General features: G+C 56.1%; 1 protein-coding gene and 1 pseudogene across 1 annotated transcript; both read left to right on the top strand.

Annotated features, from left to right (window-relative positions):
- The first annotated feature begins 12234 nt into the window (after positions 1–12234).
- On the top strand, positions 12235–12784 carry LOC126766734 (adenylate kinase isoenzyme 6 homolog). Its single transcript, XM_050484457.1, is given in 2 exon segments — positions 12235–12279; positions 12281–12784. Coding segments are annotated over 2 exon segments (549 nt in total).
- A 6651-nt stretch (positions 12785–19435) lies between these two features.
- Positions 19436–22448, top strand: LOC126766733 (probable succinyl-CoA:3-ketoacid coenzyme A transferase, mitochondrial; annotated as a pseudogene).
- The last annotated feature ends 216 nt before the right edge of the window (positions 22449–22664 follow it).

Raw genomic sequence — 22664 nt, 5'->3', positions numbered from 1 at the left:
GGCCGTAGCATCCATGGCGATGCTCCGCGCGCGACGGCAGGCCAGCGAGACTGCCGGCACTTCTGACGTGAAGCGCGAAGATGTGTCTGCGGAGGCCGCGCCGAGCGAGTGAAATGCACAGAGACCTCTTTTTTGCTGTATTCTACCGTAATGATGGCATCAACGCCGAAACGAAAAGAAGGAAACAGCAACAACAACAACAACAAAAATGAAACGCGCAACGGTGTTTTACCTTGAATGGAACAATACTTCACGTAGAAACGTGCGTTTACATCACACTGTCTTGTTCTTTGTTCGCTCTAACTCGTATCTCCTTCTTCTTCTTCTTCCCTCTTTCCCTTCCTCCCTTTTTTTAAAAACCTTTGCGCTCATTTAGAAGGTGCGGGTCAACGATAACTGCTGTACAAAGCCCATACATCTCCGTACACGTACCTGTGTATCCAGTATATATATATATATATATATATATATATATATTTACGTCCAAACGCACTCCTGGCAGCACTCTTTCTGTTTTTATTTTTTGTTTTTCCACTGTTCAAGTCCTTTCACTCACTTCTTGCTTTATTGGATTCAGATAACCTTATTGCAATTCCGTTTGTGGCTTGACCCGTGCTTGCGTTCTAAACGCCAGTTTTTTGCTTTTGCCTTTTTTTGCTTTTAAAAAGATAAACTCTTTTTTTTACCCACGACTGTGCTGGTTCTGTCGGGTTTTTTGTTCCCCCCCCGAGCACTATCTGATGCAGTGTTGCACTGAGAGATCTGCGTCCGTTGATGACGGCACAAATGCGGTGAACCCGTCCCCGCCCCGCCCCGAAGAGGACCTTCCGTTGCCGAGACACACTTCAAGGTCACTGATAATCAGCACCTGCTCCATGACTGGACCGTGTGCGACCCTTACTTGGACGCTGTGCTGCGACGCGAGGTGGTCACAATCTCTCCGTGGATGGGGCAGTAGAGGTTACGGTGCGGACGCTGGCTCAGTACGTCGACGAGGCTGAGAGGCGACGGAATGCCGCGGAGGAGAGGAAAAGACCGTAACCAGCAAGAACCCTGAAATTGTGTTTGTTTCTCAGAGAACGGCTGATCCAAGCGCGCCGAATCACGCAGGACAATCTCCCGCAACCCCACCTTTCTTTTCGCGAACTGTTTTGGCCGCTTCTCCTGTGCAATCTATAGACGACGTCGCGTCATCGTCCTCCTCGTCCGTGTCTGTCACCAATGATCCGGCGAGTGGCGACACCAGCATCCATCAAGCACTGATTGACTCCGTCGTGGAGGACGGTGCTCTCTTTTTTGTTCTTGCCAAGGAGCTCTATGAGTTTTCACGCAGCCTGTACGGCGACGGTGTCCGTGCTGGCGACGTGTACACCTTTGAGGACCACTGCCCAGGATTTCGACGGTGCTGCTTGGTCTTTGGCGAGGTTTACAGTTGCCATGTTCGACCGGTAGCCGACCGACTACCAGACTTTTCTTGTGTGAGTGTGAAGGACCTGCTGTGGTACCGCACGGTGGTCCGCGACACGTTCAAGCTGCAACCTGACGATCCGAACATGACGGGCCCTTCCGAATCCAACCTGGACTCTGACTGGGCGAACAAGCACGTGAACAAGGACCCGTACTTCTTTGGGGAGCACGCCCGGCGCCCGAAAAACAAGATGGTCTCGAAGTCTTCCGTGGTGGACGTTACGTTGAGTTACGTGCCTTTCAGCAGGAAAGTGAGGGGCAGCAACGCCGACAACGCCGAGGCAGAGCAACCTCAACTGCAGGAGGAGGAGGCCGAAGCAATGACCAAGGAGAACAACATCCACACCTACTACCCTACGGAACTCCTGCAGAATCCCACGTGGGAACCCGACTCCATCTCCATGCAGTGCCGCCAGTGTCACAATCACTTTAAAAGCGTCACGTGGCCGTTTGGCATGGGCGCCCACCACTGCCGCAGCTGCGGTCACCGCCTCTGCAGCAACTGCATCACCCACAGGGCTCACCGTTCGTTTGCCAAGCTGAGCAAGCCGGGCAGCAGTGTGGAGGAGCCGGATTTGCGGTTGGTTTGCGACGTCTGCTACGAAGCGTACCTCAGCCTGGAACGTTACCGCTACCTCGGCGCGCTCTTTGCTTTTGGCGGTCTTGACTTTGCCAATCTGTCCCTCTGCAGAACCGTGAGCCGGCAGTGGCGTCACGCTGCGGAACTGTGCATCAGTGAGTACCGCCTCCTGCTGCATCAGTGCGACCCGGACATGAAGTCGGTGCTGACTCCCGTGGGTGCGCTTCTGCAAAACAGTGTTCACCTGATCGCCTCCTCTGCGCTCGCAAAGCCGTGCCGAGACGCTGGTGCCGGGCGTCACCAGCGCTCCTCGGCTCATGGAGCTGCCGACTCCGCCGACAAAGGCCGCGAATCGCACCCAGAGGCTCATCGAGTCTTGGTCTCGCTGCACCCGGAGCCTGCTCTTCTTTGTTGAAGTTCATTGACAACTGTGCGCAATGGGAACACTCTTCGACCAAAGAGCTCTTACCACTGCTGTCGCAATGCGTGCCGGGACACTTTGGCGGTCGCCCGGCGAAGAGGTGGTGGGCTGTCCCCCCACCTCTTCGACCAAGAAGAACAAAAAGCACGGAGACATCAACGCCCCTGGCGCCCGCGTTTTTTCACATTGGCATTTCTTTTGTACCTCGTGCTGCAACCGGATGCTCCCGACGTTTTTTGCCATCAAGGCGGCTGAGCGACTCTCCGGCGCACCCGCGTCGTGCACCGTTGCCACACAGGCCATCGCGAGCATCGCGCGAAACCTTCTGTCCCCAACGCACGTACTGCGAAGCCTGAGCATGCTTGGCGCATTGCGTACGGGCCAGCTCAGCAGACCAAAGACGTCACGGCTCCCGTTTTTTTCGACCACCTCGCCGCAGGGCCGCGTGCTCGTCACGCACACCAGTCCGGAGCACACGGCCGCCGCGGCCGAGTCGGAGAGTGTGATCGTGTGGTTGCTGGATTTCCTGTTCCGCGATGCCGCGGAGCGCGATCCGCGCAAACGGCGCTTTCAAGGCTTCCTGGAGGTTGCGCTACCCCCTCTTACCGCCGCGAGCGTTCCCCTGACGTTCATTGTACTGTGTTCGTTGCAGTCCTATTACCCCTTCCGCAACTATGACGAGGAGCTGCTCGGACTCTGGCGCACACGCATCTGGGAGGAGGTTGGCAATGGTTGGCCTGGGTTTCCGAACCGCTCCCCGCCCCTTCGCCCGTCCCTCAATTCGTCAGTGCTGGGTCCGACAGAGCTTCAGCAGATGAACACGGTGTCCACTACCCAGAGTGCCGAGGACGTGCGGGCCGACAAAGGGGACATCAAACGCACTGTCGAGGCCACCATGAATTTCTTTGGGAGACTCGATCAATTCTGCGCTCAGGCGACAGCGGGGTTGCAAAGCGCGACCCTGAGCCGATGGATCAAGGAGTACTGCAGTCCCGCACTGAGCACCAATGGTGAGCAGATTCCACACTTTGCGGTCCCGTCTATGGCAGTCCTTCGCTCACCTGGCGCAGGTTCCCCTCCCCGACCAGCAAACGAGCCCAACAGTATGTATTGGGAAAAGGACACGCCTCCCGTGCAGCCCACGACCACTTGCGCCGGCTCAGTCTTTTCTCACCGGGGCCTTGCGAAGGGTCTTTTTGTGGACCTACCACACCCCATCTTCAACCCCTTCAAGCCTGACATTCTCCTCAAGTCTATCCGGATATCGAGTATCCGGGTGGAGGAAACCAGTTCCACTCGTCCGGTATGGCTGACCTTCAGCACCTTCGCCGACGCCGATCGCGAGGCTTTCATCCAGCAAGCGGAGACGGAAAAAGCGGCGGCAAAGGACGCGAAAACGCGCACGCACGCCGCGAGGAAGGAAGACAAAAACACCCATAGGCTCTTACATGCAGATTCTGCTGAGCAGGCGTCGAAGGAGTTCGGCGCGCTCCGAACAGCTTTTTGAAATCCTGTACAAGCGAGAGAACGCAGAACGGGATCAGCTCATGTGCATCTGTGGCCGCCTCATCCAACGTTTCCTCAAGAATGAGATTGGTGACGCGCAGCTCACCAACTACAGCGTGCTACCTCTCTCCTGCGATTCTGCCCTCATTGAAAAAGCGGATGGCTACGTTCTGTCGAAGCTTCCAGGGACGAGCGCCTCCGCAGACATCACGACTTTCTTGAATACACTTGGCGACAATGCCCGGCGGAACTTTTTGGCTTCTGCAAAGGTCTTCCTGTTGATGAACTACATGTTCAGCATCGGCGACCGACACCAAGGCAACGTCATGGTTAGCTTCAACGGCGCCATTTTGCACATTGACTTCGGCTTTATTTTTTCAGAAAAGACGTTTGTGGAGAAGATCGCGGGTACGACGATGCGCATTGACAACCAGTTCCTTGCGGCAGTGGTCAACTCACGAAGGATCCTTCAGGAAAGGAGCTTGAAGCGCAGCGCAGCAGCAGCAGCAGCAACACACGCCCAAAGCGCATCGCGGCACGTTAGTCGTTGTCGACACTCCACAAACCGGTTCTACTACGGGCCCTGTGCCCAGGGCCACGACGGCTTCCATCTCCGCGGCGTACGACGAATTCTTCAACGAGGCGGCGGACTGGTTTCTGGCGCTGTGTCCACATGCTGCCGAGTTCTACGATCTTTGGCTCTACGCAACCAACCGCCTCACCCTTCACTTTAACCAAAAGCAACTGGCGGAGGCGCTGGATTGCCTCTTTGACCGAAGCGCGTCGCGGAAGAGCAGCCGACTGAAGTTTGCGTCTACCATGAGACAATCCATTAATGTCTGCCGCCTCAAGGATGTTACGCATTCTAGCGCACAGGTGCTGCGCTCTTACTCGGATCAGGTGACCAAGAAGTTCACGGATGGCGGCTACGAGGTAACCCGCTCCCTTGGCGCACTTCTGGGCTCGCTTTCGAAAAAGATGGGACAACTATAGGAGGAAAAAAAAGGACCGTCTTTCAGGATTTAGTGCCTCGACGGCGACGCTCGATCTCTCCAAGGCTGCATAGTTGTCGGTTGTGTGCAACTACAGGGGTTCACGTCTCTCTTTGACACCTGCGTTTGCTTGTTTCGTTTTGCGAACGTCATCATTGCATGTCAGACTACAGTACCTTCCGTTATTTCGTTTTTTTTTTTGTGCTTTTGAGAACGGCATTAACCAAAACAGCAACAGCAAAAAAGGAGAACTGTGTGATGTTCTGTCATTCCTATGCAGAGTAGACACGCACGTTTTTGCAGACCCCCAGTCGGTCTCTTTTTTTGTTGTTGTTGCTGGTTACGTGTGTGAATACATGCTTTTTTTTTCCCCTACTGTCTTCTTTGTGTTTTTCGGCTCACCTCCACCCCCACGCAAACAACGGTTTTTTTTTTTGTTGTTGTTGTTGTTTTGCTGAAAAGGCGACGGAGCGCTAAAAATGCCCCGAGCGCCCGGCTGTCGCACCGGACAACGTTCATTCATGCACTGTTCAACTCACCGGCTACTTTTTTTCTCGCCTTTCTGCAACACCTTCCACGTTCTTCCTCTCACCTTACCGTAGCCTGTTCATCAGTTTCCCGCTTATCCATGCAGGGAAGACCTTTGTCCCCTCCTCCTCCCGCACCCTCAGCGACTTCATCGAGTGTCATCAACGCTTTCACGCACACCTAATCTTTTGTTCTTTCTTTTTTATCTTTCCCTACAATTCCGTGAGTACAATTCTCATTCAATAGACAGAAATGACCTCTCTAATTCGCATATTGTCTGCCGAAACCAGCTGCATGGACGACAGCTCCTTCCTTGCTGCGGCCAACGCCACTCCCACCACGGCAATGGTCGAGGCTAGCGGCGGTCAGGCGGCCGCCGCCAAGGTGCCCGTCCTCGCCTCCACCACTGCGAGTTTTCCTGCTTCCGGCATGTCATGCTCCTTTACGACGGTCGTCTTTGTCCGGGAGGATTACGAGCCGCATGAACCGCAGTATCACGTGACGACCATGCGTGTACCACTTTCCACGGCTGATGTGACCGTGCGCCAACTCGCGAAGGAGGCCATGAAACGACTCGCTTCGTCCTTCGGCGCCAGCAGAAGCAGTCAGCCTATGCGAACGCGGGGGAAGGAGTCTCTGGGTCTCAGGCAATCGCTCTCCCCTTTGTCGGCGTGGCGCAGGTGCTCGTCGAAAGCAAGGCAAACCATCCGTACAGTCCCCCACGCTCACAGGGAGAGGACGACGACCCGTCCACCAGCAGCTCTACAACACCCTTGCCCCTTTCTGAGGTCTTCTCCACGGATCTTGTGCGGCAAGTTGTGTCGCTACGTGAGGAAATCGTGCTAATGCGTCTCCGTCCAAGCGAGACTGCTAGGCGGGCTTCTCATCCTCGTGCGGTGCCCGTTTCTTCCGCAGGTGCAAGCGCCCCAACCACAGCGCACGGCAAACGCGCGAGAGAGGAGAAACCTCCAGTGGAGGTGACCACAGGCGACGGTGCGGAAGAAGAAGCTTTGGGAAAGAAGGACGCGACGACGACGACAACCACACAACGGCGATCGTGGATGCTGACATCGCAATAGCAGCGAGAGAATTTCGTGCACGCGGCCGCAACCGCCTCGGCTGGGGCCCAGACGCGCACAAGAGCTTGCCAGCAACTACGTTCCCAGTCCTCAGAAACTCCTGGGCAGGCCGCGTCGCCCTGCTTCCCGACGGAAACCGCTGAAAACAGACGGGGCGGCGAAGGACAAACAAAAAGAGGAGAAACTGCCGGGAAAGGACGAAGCTCAGGCGTCCACTCCTGTCCTGTCGTCTCGGCCAGTGGACAGTGTCCCTGACACCGAAAGCGCCGCCCCACCCACGGTGGGAGGTTCACCCCTTTCGTCCCTCCTGCACTCAACGAACAACCCTTCACCGCCGCCAAGTTTGTTCTCCCGTTATTGGACATTCGAAAATCGTTCCACGATTCTATGACCAGCGAAAAGGAAGTAGCGCTTCACCAGGACATTGTTGAAGTGCCTCCTCTTAAACTCGTCATTCCCACAGAGCCACATAAGCCCATGAGCAGCGCTGCCACACCACAGCAGAGCGGGACTCTTAGTCCAGCTCTTAAAAACACCCCTCCTGAGCAGAACACCGCTCGCTGCCTGCAGTACGAGGAGAGCAGCGGGTCCCGTAATGCGAGCAAAGCGAACTCACACCAAAAGCCTCTCACGCAATCGACCAGACTTCTTAGCTCTCCGCTCCTGTCTCACACCCCGATCCGCGCCGAGCAGCCACCGCAAGGTCCCACGCAGTTGGTGCTGCCGCCGAAGCGTTCACTGCCATCCGACACAGAAAGAAAAATCCACTTCCCCTCCGTGCGGTGGCCACGTCGACACCACCGGCGGAACCGCACGCGACGGAAACCTCAACCCCGCTGCCAAAGGGCTGGGGAGATGAAGCAACCACCTACTTTGACCCCGCCACGTACTGCGACAACCCCAACCGCGCCAACGTGTGCAACCGGTCACCCATTCGAGCGCGGCGGCACGTCGAACTCCCGGCGTACTTTTCGATTTTAGACTGCTGCCTCAGCGATCGTGCGATTATGAACAAGCTGTCGCAGATAAATCAGAAGAATCATCGTGCTTCAGAGTGACTTCACCTGGATTTCCCATTCCTTGTGAAGCTAGAGCACTGCGTCTCATGGAAGCGCAGGAAACGCACACACACACACACACAGAGACACACACGGTCATAGACATAGATCACGCACACCTATAGGAGACAATAGAACAACGTTTTTTTGTTTTTGCACTCTCTTTCATTTTATTTTTTGGTTCACATAGAAGCACCCCTCGACATTTTATTGTTACTTTGTCTCGTATGTGAGACACCGCACCGTAACTCAGCGGATCATGGATTTCACTCATATTTCTTTCACACCAGTCTCCAGAGGTTGTGTTTCTTTTTGTCGCACTTTTTTTTTTTTTTTGCCTTACGGAGTTCAACTCCTTCTCATGTTTTACCGTAGAAACAATAAAAAAAAAAATACACGAAAACGAAATGCAGCAGTTGATTGAGGATGAGCTTTCCAGGAAAGCGGATGCCTTTGCTTGGTCCTGTCTGATTGTGCCGCAATAACGGCATTCTGTGGTCATTGTACACCGCTTGAGACCAATCGATCTCGCCTCGTTTTTGAGTGTTTTGGTTGTCGTTCGGCGGAGAGTCACAACAATTGAGTTGCCTGCCTCCTTTTTTTTGGCTTGCACCCGGCAAACTTAATTGATTGATTCTGGCGAGGGAAAAGAAGAAAACACTACTTCCCTACACGGAACACAATCGAAGACAAACGTACCCATAGAAGAGGGAAAGCAGCACGTTGCCTTCTCATGAGCGATAACGAGGGTAGACTTGGTGCTGTCGTTGTTCATTTATACCAATGCGCTGCACCAGTGGAGTTGGCAAGAAGTCGAGGAGAAGGAGATGCCGTTGCTACGACGAAGCGAGGACGACCGCGGCGCAAATTCTTCTTCCTTGCCTTGGTGGCACCACCTTTGCCGAGTTCTGTACCTACCTTGAACAGCGTCTCACTCAGTTTCTCATTGTCCATGGACCTTGCGAGGCGTACGGGTGCGATGACCAGGATACCAATGATGCTGGCCAGGTCGAGACCGTACCACTTCTGCAAACACAGCAACTGCCCGCCGAAACGAAAGTGCCCGCAAAGCGGGTGTCCTACTACTGTTTCGATTGTCACACAGCTTCCGCTTCTACCTCTGCATCACAGGGTTGTTGCTACTGGTGAAGCTGCTGCTGACCGACTGCAAGTATGCGGCAGATTCTGAGAAGGACTGTTCCGCTTCCTCCAGCACGGAGGTGGTTCACTTGGAGCAGATGAAGAACGTTATCGTTCCGCAAACGTCACACCTTGTTTGCTTTTTTGCTGTGGTGCCTTCTTGCGAAACCGTAACAGTGCAGCCAGCTGAATCCGCGGAATTCCCAGGTGGTACGTTCGATTCTTGTCAATTACCCCTACACTTAACCGTTCTCCTAGGGGATGCTGTTCGCGTTGGCAGTGGCCCAGACGGCCAGGCAACGCTGATGGACGCAGTCGTTGGGCGTCTCCGTGGGCACGGCCGTAAAGCACACAAACAGCTCCCCGGTGAGGTCCTTTTGCCACATGGGAGTCCCCGCCAACCGGACCCAGAGCTGTACTTCTTAGATCCCACAACGGCGCTTGCGTGCTGCCCTGCGAACGCGTTGCCGTGATTGCGGGGCCCCGGTCTCCGCCCACAGGTTGTAGACCGGCGAACAGAACTCAAGAAAGAAAGAGCTAAGTAGCAGCCGCCGAAGAAGCGCGAACAGCCCACTGCACGGCAGGGTTCCGCAGCACCCAGCGATCCGCAAGCGATGGGTGGGGTCGATGATTTCTATGTCCGACGTCAACAGCGGTAGCACTCCTGTGTTCCTGACGGGAGACCTAAGCGGTAGTGAGCAGGAGCTATGTCTCTCCGCGGCGGGCGGGGTGAAAACACAAGAGAACCTCATGCGTTTTGCGATGATGCCTGGCCTGGGCAGCACTGCAATTGAAAGCATGATGCGTCCCAGCAGATCTTCGAGCGGACGACATCCAGTCGTTTGGCTTCCAGGATGTCAATGCACTGGAGCCGCGCCTTACCGGCACAATGCAGATAAAGGAACGGAGAGGCGCAAAGATGTCAATGAGCTCGGTAGCGAGGAGGAGGAGGATGAGGCGAGCGACGCTGTGTTTGTGTACCGCCCCACCGGCTGCCAGCAAGCGCCCGGGTGCTGGCGAATTCCACTGCGTCCACCAGTGTGTCCTCCGTCGCGACGCTTGTCAATCGCAGTGCGGCCAAACGTCACCGACCACAGCGTTGCGACGAGAAACTCATTGCTGCTCGAGTCTGCGAAAGGTTCGTTGGTGATGATCGTAGTGGTAGTTCGCAGAAGGACTTCGGCTTTGAAAGTGAAAGCGAGGCCTCGGAGTCCTCCCCTCCAATGAGCGGCCAACTGAGGTGGCGGCGAGCCAGCTAACAGCACTCGAGTCGTGCCTTATCTGGAAACGGCCTTTCACAAGAATGCCAGAACTGTATTCAGACAACTCCAACAGCGTCCAGCTAGCCCAACGACAGTCAGCAGCCACTCCGCCGCCGTTACCGTCGCCCCGCAAACTCCTCAACGGCTACCCCGCGCCGAAGGCCACGGAGCGCGCGAAGCGTGCACGCCCGTTCTTCTCGCAACGGCTTTGGGCAGTGACACGGACGTGCGGGCTCCTCCTCTCGGCCCGACCGCAAGCGAACCCGCGAAGAAGACCATCATGCACTTAGCGGCAGCGAGCGATCCCCAGCAAGTGCCCACTTCAAGGGACGGGGGGACGTCGACGCCTCTGTTTTCGTACGCCCATCGTGACGAAGCACGATGCCGAACACCCGTTCTGCGCAGCAATGACAGCGTCCTTCGGCAGTCCGGCGAACGGATAGTCCACCTCTTTCGTCGATGCGGCCACACCAACCGTCTCACTCCCCATCCGCTTTGAGCGAGCACCACAGCGCTGCAAACAACCAAACTCCCGCGCGGCGCCGAGGAACGTTCTTCCACACCCCGCAGGGCCGCGGCAACGCCGACGACGGCCGCGCCAAAGACAGTGACGCCAGCAGCGACGCCGACGGTCCCATCACCATACGCAGCGCACGACCAAGCTGCGGCCGAGCGCCGCGACGACGCTCCTGGTAGGGAGCCTCGCTTTTGCCTCTGCGACTCAGCAGTCGAGCCACGCCCAGAACGCCTACCGAACCCCACGAAAGGAGACCGTCCCGTCACAGCGGAGGGACAAACGCACCGCCCGGATGTGTTCTCTTTACAATCTCCGCGGCCTTCGTTCCGCTCATTGCAGGCGTTTCAGCCGGTGCGTGGGCCGCCACCGCAGACGCGAGACGACCCCACACCGCTGCTGGTGACACGCGCAGCAGGTGCCGGAATACGTCTTCAGTGCTGCCGACGACAGCCAAGGTGAGGAGGATGAGGAAGAGGAGAACGAAGAGGAGGAAGACGAGCCCCCTGCTGACCAGCGAGCATGCGCGTTTCGCGGACGAAGGAGGTGTTCTACCTGCAGCCTGCCGCCGTCACGTGCTTAAAAAAACAACAACAACAAAAAAAAGAAGACAAACAAAAATAAAAATAAAGCAAAACTGAGGACGATGGAACCACCCCGGAATATTATCATCAGCAAAGTTTATCACTGAATCTCAATGGAGGACGCGGTGCTGAAGTGCACCGCGAAGCAATGCGGGCAACTCGTTTGAGGCGCAAGTGTCTGTGCTTGCTTTTTCCTTTTTCTCTCCTTGCGCGCGCGTCGAACTTCAATTGTGCGCTACTTATCATCCACTTCTTTTTTTTCCTTTTCTACTTTTCCACGGGCGCTGATTCCCTTTTCTTCTGCCGCTTTCCATTTTGTTTTTGACCTTGTAAAGAGATGAACACGAAACGATACATAGGGAGACACCTGTCCCTCCAGCTCGCGCGCCGAGCTTCTCTCGCCAGATCAGCGCTGGTGTCCGTTGTGCCACCAGGCCTACGAGAAAAAGTGTTTGCGGCACACGAACAGTCGCATGCGCATCGCCTTGCGTGGCGGAAACAGAACAAATTGAAAGGGTTGTCTTTGAATATGTGGGAAGACCACCGGCGGGCACCGCTCAGCGAGGAAAGCGGCCGTGAGTCGGATCTCGCTTCGGGAGTTTGCTCGGTTTCGGCGAGACCAGCAGAAGCGTGAGCAGGCGTCGCTGGACGCCTGGCAAGCATCCATCCATTCGCCGCGCCGCGATCACCCAAGATGAGGTTGGTGAGCCACCGTGCAGTTGCACGCCAGCGTCATTTGCTGTCATTGACTGGTCCCGTCACGCTTTTTCTGCCGTGCGTAAACAGGAAGTGCTTTCTCGTTTGCTTGTGCGCGCGCATTTCTCCTGTCTGTTTTTTCTCATTCAACGGTCTTCTCGGCGTTTCTGTCCAAAAAAAAAAGAAAATGAAAAAAGAGGGAAAACCATGAATCGCGTCGCTTTACCTGAAGAGTGCGCACGTAGCTAAAAAAAAAGAAAACAAAAGCTAACTAGAAGCGACACACACCGTCATTTTTGCTCTTTCTTTGCTACTTTTTGGTTTTCTCTTTTTCAGCCAGCCAACCGTCGACACAAACAAACACACATCCACACACACACACACACACACACACACACACGCACAACATGGAACAGCCCAAAGGAGTCAACATTCTCATCACCGGAACTCCGGGGCACTGGCAAGACGACCATGGCAGCCAGCATCGCCCAGGAACTTGACAACTTTGAGCACATTGAGGTGGGCAAGCTGGTAAAGGAGCATAAATTCTTCAGCAGCTACGACGAGGAGTTTGACACGCACATAATCGAGGAGGACGACGAAGACAGACTGCTAGACTACATGGAACCTCTTCTCACCGGCACCAAGAAGAATGTCGTTGTCGACTACCACAGCAGCGAGCTCTTTCCGGAGCGCTGGTTTCATCTTGTCATTGTCCTGAAGACGGCAACGGAGAAACTGTACGAGCGCTTGCAGACTCGCCACTACAATGAGACCAAATGCGCGGAGAACATGGAAGCCGAAATCATGTGCGTCTGTGAGGAGGAGGCGAAGGAGGCGTACAAGGAGGACGCCGTGATCGTCTGCGTAAACGATACACTTGAGGAGATGGTGGCCACGATTGACCTGATCCGCGATCGCGTGGAGGAAATCAAAGTGGCGAAAGGGTTTGTGTGACGTTCACGGACGGTTACTTTGTGGTCGTTCGTGTACGTTTTTTTCCTCAACACTACTTTATCCTAAAATAGCGGTTAACACACGAAAACAACAATAATTCTCCCTTTGAGTCACTGTTCTTGTGCGTGCCTGCCTTAGTTTTTTTTTGGCAAAGACGAAACGAAGTACATTAACTTGCAATTCTTGTGACTGCAAAAAAAAAGAAAAGGGTGGGGCAACGATATTCTTTTGCCAAAACTTGCCACGCGCTCTCTCTCCGGTTTCTCTCAGGGATGCGCTTTTCCTTTTCCCTCACCCCCCGGCAATTCTCGCACACCCTTTTTCCCCTCTTCTTTCCCCGTATTCCTGCAAACACAATCTACGCACTAAAGTAGGGCTCTGCTGGAGCGCAGTTGTCGCAATCCGCAGTTTGCCTGCTTTCTTCTTTTTTGTTTTTTTTTGTTTTTGCATAGACTACAACACTTATAACCTCTTTAAAAAAAAAACCTTTCTCTATACACTCGCACACACACCTCTCTTTCGCATTTTGTTACATTTTGCGTTGACCCACTGTTTTTATTCTAGGTTTCCCTACCTCCACTTTTTTCGGTTTTTTTTTTCTTCTCTTTCTCTCCTTTCTTCTCTTGGTGTCGTTTGTGTCCGTTACCCGTAGAGTTGAGTAGACGGTCCGACGGGAAATGTCTCGCTCGCATAAAAAACTGATCCTGATTGGATGCAACATGAATGATGCTGGCTATCCCTTCCGCGGTGAGTACAAGTTGGACGACGTGATAAACCACGGGCACAGTGGCCTGACGAAGCGTGTGTCAACGTCCTTGGCGCTCAAGATTTCTGGCTCTAACCTTGTGATTGAACGACTGCAAGCTCCGAAAGGCTCCCAGCTCAGCTGCGAACTTGCCGTGGACGGAGGCGTCCCCCGGGCCGTCTCCTCGGCGGTGTCGGCGAGTCAGGTGCGGCGTCGGCTGCGCTGGCAGTCCCCGGTGATGGCCGAGACTACCACGTCATGGCGGTGGTCAAGACGGACCATGGAAAGCACTTTGTCGAATGAGTTTCAACGGCAGTGAGGGTCAGAGCATCATCCGCCTAAGGGCACCAACGCAGGGTCCCCCGAATGCGGTTCAGCTGTTTGTGGACGGGAAGCACGAAGCCCGTTGGCGGCTACTTCAACATTCCTCTCCGCGCAGTGGATTGTACACTTGTACTGAATCTGCCGGATGCGAGCTTTGGCTCAAGTGGCGCTGACCGGGGGTTTGGCAGCAACAACCCCACCAAGGGTTTTGTGGGGCAACAACAGTGGGTTCTTCCTCCTCTTGAGACGTCCCTCGTGATGGCGGGGCGACCGGGGTCAACAGTCTCTCAAGCACCCGCGAGTTTCGTGGTCGAAACGGTCCCGGATACTCTCTGTCTGCCGTCTTGCAGTGCGTGGGAACCGGGCAGCGTTTTAGCCTGCAGGAGAACACGGCAACATCGGTGCCGGCTAATGCAGGTCCGTACCGGCTTCACCTCCCACTTCCCCTCCGCAAGCACACGATGGCAGTCCCGCTGGAAAAGCGGCCTCCACAACTTCTTTACCTTCTCCTGTCCCTGCGGATACCGCCGCCGCCGCTGCTGCTGCTCAATCGCCAGCTGCTCCTCGTCCCCCTCGAATTGGAATGCCGCCCTCATGCCGGCCCCAACGGCGCACCGTGTTACACAGTCATCGCCGCAAGCGCCGGTGGCGGCGTCAACGCCCCGCAGTACACTGTTCAACTGACTGCAGAAGACGGGCACGGTTACGTCAGGGTTCGGCCACGCGACCCTCACCCTGCCGCACAAGCGCGAGCAGCGCGTGCAGGTGGTGGTGAGCGACAGTTCAGCGGGCAGCGGCGTGCCTCCGGTCGTTGTGCTACGGCAGAAGCAGTATGTCCCGTCGCAGCAACCTCCCGCGGTCGGTCTGAGTGTTCAAGAGGAACCGGCAACTGGGGCGTTGGTGATCCGCGGGGTTGCCGGCAGTCGTGTCCTTGTGTCCCCGCTTGGCGGAGGCGTTGCTCAACCATCTGCCCCTGGTGCTGCGGCAAATGTCGGTCGCGTAGACCGCACGAAGGGCCCGCAGACAGTGACCGTTGAGCAGAACAACCCAGACGGCACGACCACTTCCGCAACACTCTCGGTGGATGGAAAGGCGGCGACACCGCAAGCCTCGGCGTTGGCTTCCACACCAGCGGGTGGGGTGAGCGGGCTCTTCACCCGTTGCCGCCGCCGCGGTGCAGAGTCCGCTGGTCGCGTCTTCGCCGGGGAGTCTGCTGACGATGGCGCGCTGCTGAGCAAGTGGGCGAACACGCTTGCCGCCGCCTGCAAGCGCCAAGCGTTGCGGAGGCGAAGCATGCGTTGAATGAGGTGGTGGCCCCACCAACGCCGTCCGCCAGGACGATAACCAACTTTGTCCGTGACCAGCTTTTCCGCGAGGCGCCTACGTTCTCCTTGAACACCGTTCCTGGTGGGCTGTCGGGCGTGTCCTGCGGTGGCCTGACGGTCACGGCTGCGGTGGGTACCGATGCGGAGACTCCGGTCTCTCCGGGCGGGATGGTTAACATCCCCAACGGTGGGTACGCCACGCTCACGGCTTTGCACCCCGGCACGGGTCGCCCAGTCACCGCGCTGCGTGTGGTGAACCGCGCCGGTCTCAGCAGCGCCGCTCCCGGCTCTTCACCGACAGGAGGGGCCCCGTCAGTGTTTGGGGCCTCCTCTTTCCCCTACTCCATGGCCCCACCCACGGCACCCACCGCCGCGGAAGAGGCGACGGTGGCACTCCTCGTGGAGTGTCTGCAGCGTCACAACCTGGATCCCGCCAAGGTGGCCGATGAACTTGCCGCACTGTCTCCCACCTCCTCAGTCCCGGCGGTCAACGTCTCATTCCCCTGCTTGTCAACTGCCTCCGTCGGGGCCGTCGCCGCCGCCACACAGGCGGCAGGAAAACGCGGTTGGTAGCGGTGCAGGTGCCGGCGACGACATTTTCTTCACGTGCGGCAACGGCTACCTCGACAACATCTACACGGCTCAACCACACTATCAGGTGACCGCCACCATTGACGGCCAGGGCCCCATCCTCGTCGCTCAGCGAGGCCGTTCGCCCACCGGCGGTCCGGGCGCCAAATTTTCGACCACGGGCCAACCGCACTTTGTGGAACTGGTCGCCAAAGATCCCATCACAGGACAGGAAAAGAAGAAGCTGCGAATCACGGTCATGGGCTACGAGGACGTTGCACCGGTGCGCTACAGCTCGAGCTCAGCACCGCTCGCTGCGCAGCCGGCCAACGCCTCGTCGTCGTCGGTGCTGACGCCCCACCCTCCGCCTCCGTTGCAGACCGCCGCTGCCGGCGGAAGCGCACCGAGCGCGGGCACGGTGCCCTACCTTGACATTTCCTTCCAGCAGGTCGGCCAAGATGTGCAGCTTCGCTGCTCCACGCGCCCTGCGCATCGAATCGTCTGCGACGTCGACGGCCTCGGCGGGGACACGGGGTTGTCCGACTTCACGACGCGCATGCACAGCGCGCGCGCGCACCGGGGTGGAGCGCTCAGCGTTCTGGACCCCAACGGCAGGATTGCGTTCCAGCAGCGACTGGAGATACCATCGATGAGCTCCTCTGTCTGGGGGGTTGCACTACAAGACGGTGGTCTGTCCATCGACCCAGACGGCGGCTGCACGGCCACCGTCTCCATCGACCGAGCCCCCGAGCGCCTTTCCAGGCAATTACTCACTGGACACGAACAACACGCACATTTGGTGCTGCGGCGGTACTTGAATGGGGTTCATGGGGTGAAGGCGGGCGAACTTGCTCTTCGCATTCCAGCCTTATCAGCCCTTCGGCAGACCTGGAGGCCTTGCAGAAGCTTTACCGCAACTACATCGCAGGTGGCCTTGACGACAGCGGACTTCGTCAGGAGCTGCTGATGCTGCGCAATCGTTGCTCGTCGCCTGCGCTTCGCGAACTCATCGACACGCTTATCGCAGTCCTTGGTGGCCCGCGCGTGGGCAGCGGCGGAGCCCCGCTAACGTCCGCCTCTCGGGGAGATGGTGAGTCCTCTGGTCGCGTGTACTTCCGCCTGACTGGACGGGAGTGATGTGAACCTTTTTTGTTGTTGTTCCTTGTTTTGGCGTTTTTTCCTCACTGGAATTTTCTTTCTGTGTCTTCCTGCGCCTTTTAAAAAAAAAAAGATCATAGACCTCCTAGACCAAAGGATACGCAACAACGAGTGTTTCTTCACTTTTTCCTCAACGGTGCATTAGAGAACACCCCCCTCCTTAGCTTCATCGCATTGACTGTACAACACACCTGTCGTTTTATTTCTCCTCCTTCTTTTCCTGAATGCTTCGAACCTGTTTCCCTCCTTTTTTTTGCCCTTTTTTGAGACCAACTCGTTGTCTGTTCATCTTTTTTGTTTTGTTTTCCTTCTTTGCTTTTTCTTACTTGAACTGGATATGCTAGATGCTCTTTTCCTGTGGCAACCACTGAAAAGAAGAAAGAGAGGTAAAAACGGTTTAGGAGGAAAAAGAAGGTCCTTTCGCGACAACTGTCCCGCAATGACGTTTCCTTTTTTCTCTTTTGATATGACCGAGACACTAGTCACGCGGCGATATCGGCCTCTGTACCAAACTCAGATCCGCGAAGCAAAGGACAGCATCCAGGTATGCAATCCGCACAATTTGTCTTTGTTCGTTCTCTTCTTCCTCCTTCCCACGACGCGTGGAATGACGCTTTTTTTTTTTTTTCGGACTGTCCCTCCGGCGGCTTCGTATCTGTGCTTTGCTGAACAGCGATTTGTTCCGTAGCACAGTGAACTGTACGTTGAAAGACACTGTTCCCTCTGACACTTCCTCGTCGTCGTCTTCCTCCTCCTCCCCTTTTATCATCTCTCTCTCTCTCTGCTTTCGAGTGTGCAGCTACACGGTAAAAAAGAAGAAAAAAGAAACGGTGGAAAAAGAGTAGGCTTCATTCTCTCTTATGCACCCTCGCACGATCGACGAGGTCGACGCGTTGCATGAAGTCGTCTTCGGGTACCGAACCGTTAAACTCTCAAGACCATGTGGGATTATGAAACGGGCGTTGACTGTTGTGCCACGGGTGACCGGAACGCGTCGCGCTCGCCAACTCATCTGTGCCGACAGTAGCGTGAATGCGGGAAACCGCCGCCGCCGTTGCCGGAGTCACGACACCATCGCATCACGCCAGCGCCATGGTCGGGTGCGAAAAGCTGATGCCGCGCATGCGCTCCGCATCGATGGCCTGTTCACCGTATTCCCAATCAACCATACGGCGACGGCGGCGTACCACTGGCGGTGTGCACATGCCAGCGTGCGAAGGACGCTGTGCACAACGACCAGAGTTGACGGAAGCTGCAGTGCCGACACCAGACACCCAAGCACGCTCTCCACGGCTGCACAACACTTCCGTGAACAGCGTGCGGCAGCGGGAACCTTCTGCGGGTGCGGAAATTGCAGCATCAAACAAAGGACGTCGCCATGCGAAGGCGAGAAGAGCTGAATCAGTCTTCACCAGTGTCGGAAACGCTCGCGTGGGAGACCCACGGCGTGGTGAAGGAGAGAACACCACCTGGGGGAGAAGCACCTGGTGTCCTCGAACCGGTTCTTTGTCCCCTCTCCCCCGAGCGCCTGTCGTCCGTACGCGAAGCCCAACACGAAAGCAGAGAGCATGACAGTCGCGGAGGATCAACCAGCTACCGAGGTGTCGCAGAAGGGCCCATTATCGCCATCGCAGAGCGCAGTGGTGACCAGACTCTATTCAACAGCGGCGGTGAGCACACCGCGATCGGAAAGCGCGTCTACCACTGGGCGACGCATGCTGGACTAGTCCTGCGGCCCTGCCCAGAATCCCGCTTTGACACGTGTGTCGCGTTTGCTCAAAACCCGCTGGCGAACAGAGACGCCTGGAGCCGTCTCTGCTTCCGCAGCCGCCTGTACTTTGCGAGAAAGGCGGTGTACACCATGGTGGGCAGTAAGGCAGCGTGTTTAGACGGCATCTCCACACTCAATGGCACAGCTCTTTCCGCAGTAGCCAGCATTGACTGCGAGACCACGCACGCCACCGCCAACCGAGCGGCGACTGGCCCCGCCAGAAAAAGACAACACGGTCAATTTCGTGAGCGCCGTGACGGAGAGAGCCTCCGCGAGTACCGCAAACGACTGGAGTACGCTCGCTGGTGTGGTTGGCAGCTTCGTCATTTCTTTGAACAAGGTCCTTCATACCTCACCTCTGTTTGGAAGCCGGTGGGGCCTGTTCCTCTGTCCTTTCCTGTTCACGGGTCGTTTCGCTGTGCTGACGGAGTCGCGCATCGAGGACGAGGTTCAGCGCTTTCAACAGGAGCGGCGAAAGGCGCTGTTCCTTCATCGAATGCTGCTAGAGGAGTATGGTTTGACGGAGATGGAAGAGGAGGTGGACGGGAAGGTGAAGCGTCCGCACTGGACGAGGCGGTGACGGACCAGGGAGAGGACGCCGCCCGTACCCACGAGGTGGTGACGAGGAGGACGACGACCTCTGATTCTTGCAAAACGGGCCTCAGAATCTCTCATGCTGCAGGAACCCTTTGTGGACGTCGTGCTCGACCGCGAGACGGGCCTGTTAGGGCTTACCGTGTACGTCAACGGTACCGAAGATGGCGAGGGAGCGACCTTTCCCGCGCGCGGCCACAGCTGGCTGCATCGATAACTTTCACTGGCTCGTGCTCGAAGGAATGTGGAGAGGGCAGGTCCTCTTTTTCGCACCGCGCCAACACCCCGAGCACCGCGGCAACGTGGAGGCAGATTCAAACACCGGCAGCGGCTGCGTGCTGCTACCCGACTACGTTGACGACATCCAGTTCCTGATGGTGGACGGTGTGTCCTGGAAAAGCTCGACAGCCGAACACCAAGCTGCAACCAGCGACGCCAACGACGTGTACATGCCGTCGATGTGGTCAGTTTCGCAACCGCGGCAACGCGGCAGACGTGAGAAGGTGTCGGCCCAGACACGCCTTCGCGGAAGACAAGCGGCTTCTACTTCTGCCGAGTGTGCTGCCGCCGCAGCGCGCACGTGCTCGTGACCCCCGAGTACGTCGATCTCAAAGTCCAACTGGGTCACTGGCTCTCCTCACGCGGCGTGGCTTATAAACCGTCACCGCGCGAGGTAGACGAGTGGCTGCGCGCTCACGGAAGTGACGGGAGCGGCGGCGATTGCCAGCGGCAGGCGCCGTCCCGCTTGGACGACCGACACGCACGTGGACACTCGTCGCCTGCTTGGCTCTATTTCATCACTTGCAGCGTCCTCCGACACCACCAATATAACACACACACACTCACACACCCTCTCGCCAATCCCCTTGACAATGTTTTTTTTTTCTTCTTCTTCTTTTCCCCCTCTAATTTCGCAAAACTGATTTGGTTTCCAGCGACTTCGAGTGTGCTTTTATTCCCCTTTGGTTTGCCACGTCACTCACTCAAGAACTGGTCGTGAGAGTCACTCTTCTTTTTTTTGTTGCTGTTGTCGTTGCTCCCTCCCCCTTCCTTTTTTCCTCGAAAAGATTTCCTTCCTCCCACCACTCTAAAATACAGCTGTTGCTGTTTCTCCTTTATTTACTTACTTTCGTCCTCCCTTGTTCCGTACCGTGACAAGACGCGAGTGGCGAATCGATTCACCTTTAGACACTTAGACGCGCTCTCTTTTGCCTTTTCTTTGAGAAAAAAAAAGAGAAAGAAAACATCACTGCCAAGAAGGCAATCAGCACCTCCTTTTGTTTTTGAGTGTGCGCATAGCAGGATCTCTGTGGATGACGGAGTTGAGAACGCACTTAAAAAAAAAAAAAATGCACTGTGGTTTTCTGTCGGTGATGTGTGTGTGTGTGTCAGATTGATCCAAACAAACAAAGCAACAACAAAAACATTTTTTTCCATTATTCTTTTTTTTTACCTCTTATCAGCTTGCACCCACGTCAAGCGCTGCAAACTTGTGACAAAAAAACTCGGAAAAAAAAATATCCCCCCAAAAAAATAGCGTGTACCTGAACAGACACACACGCACCAGCGGGAGCGGGACACAACAACACGTAGTTGGGTGTCTTCTGCATACTTATCGTCGGAGTCATCTCTTTCTCTCTCTCTCTTTTTATTTACGTACGCCCCTTTTTCTTTTTTTTCGGGCGTGATGCGTTCATCTCTTGTGTGGCTGAAGCCGGCGTGCTGATGACGCCGCCGCTGAAGCGCTGGCCGACGTTCCAAATGGGGCGAGTGTATTCTGCGGCGGCTTTGGCTATTCGGGCGTACCTTTTTGCCCTTCTTGAGGAGTTGCATCGGAAAGGCACCAAGAGCCTGATCGCGATTGCCTCTGTATCCGGGCAAGAGTTTGGCATTGGCCTTCCTCGCCACCGCCCGGCAGCTGAGCAAGGTCATCTGCTGTACATGGGCGACAACAAGGTCTTCTCCGACGCCTTTCCAGAAGGGCGAGGTGGAGGTGGAGCTCTGCCCCATGGGCAGCTTGGTGGACCGCCTCAACGCTGGCGGAACCGGTATCAGCGCCTTTTACACGACGACAGGCTACGGCACTTTCCTGACAGAGGGGCGTCTACCCCAACGGATGGCCGCCGATGGGAGCGGGAAGGTGGTCGCATACCCCCACCGCGCGAAACGCGCTTTATTGACGGGAGCGGAATGTCCTGGAAACTGCCTTGCACATGGACTACGCGCTTGTCAAGGCGTGGAAAGCCGACCGACGAGGGAATCTCATTTTTCGCTCCGCCGCCCGCTCCAGCAACCCCGCCGTCGCCTGCTGGCGATAACGGTCGTGGAGGTGGAAGAGATCGTCGAGGCTGGGGAGCTGGATCCCAACGAGATCCACTTGCCCGGAGTGTACGTGGATCGTCTCGTGCACGTGCCGAACCCTCGGAAGCCCATCGAGAATCTCGTCGTGGTCGACGGTGATAAAGGTAGCACGAGCGCCAACCACGAGGACAAGAAACACCGCATGGCACGGCGCGCGGCGCTGGAGGTCAAGGACGGGATGGTGTTGAATCTCGGTATTGCACCCCAACCCTCGTCACCACGTATGTGGCCCCTGAAGTCAACGTGCTGCTCATGGCGGGGCAACGGCATTCTCGGCTTGGGGGGCTTTCCCACGCGGAGCGAGGTCGACCCGAGCTTATCAACTCGAGTAAGCAGACAGCAACGCTGGACAGGAAGGTCGGGCCAAGCTTTCTTGACATCAACGACGCGCAGGGCCTCATTCGTGGCGGCAAGGTGGACGTCGCAAATGCTCGGCACCATGGAGGTGGCAGAGAACGGCGACTTGGCGAACTGGATGGTGCCGGGCAAGCGCATGAGCGGCATGGGCGTGGATGGAGCTTGTGCAGAGCGGGTGCCGCGTGATTATTCTCACCAACCACGTGAACAAGGACGGCAGTCCAAAGCTATTGCAGCGGTGTAGCGCGCCTCACGGCAGAGGGCGTGGTTGACATGATCATCACGGACCTCGCCGTTTTCGAGCTTGTCAAGGAGGATGGCGAACAGGAGAAGCACATGGTGCTTATCGAGCTCGCGGAGGGTGTGACGGTGGAGGAGGTCAAAAAGAAGACAGGCGCATCTTTTGTGGTTTCGTCTGATCTTGGGCCGATGAAGCAGGCACCAATTCCTCATAGTTAGGGCATTAAGAGAAAGAAAACAAAGAAGCGGGCATGTCGCGCTTGTTTTTTTTTCTCTCTCTTCCGTATCTGCTTTGTTTAACGACAACCTATACGCTTTGTCTTTCTTCTTTTTTTTTGGTTTCGGCCTAACTGTGACCTTCAGCACGACTCGCTTTTTTCTGCACGAAACTCTTTTATTCTGTGTTTGCTTTAAACGCTCGCTTTGCTTTCAGGA

Source organism: Bactrocera neohumeralis, unplaced genomic scaffold (genome assembly GCF_024586455.1).
Source record: "Bactrocera neohumeralis isolate Rockhampton unplaced genomic scaffold, APGP_CSIRO_Bneo_wtdbg2-racon-allhic-juicebox.fasta_v2 ctg2333, whole genome shotgun sequence".
Lineage (NCBI taxonomy): Eukaryota > Metazoa > Arthropoda > Insecta > Diptera > Tephritidae > Bactrocera > Bactrocera neohumeralis.
The sequence above is the reverse complement of the archived record's forward strand: the minus strand, read 5'-3'. Positions and strand labels throughout refer to the sequence as shown.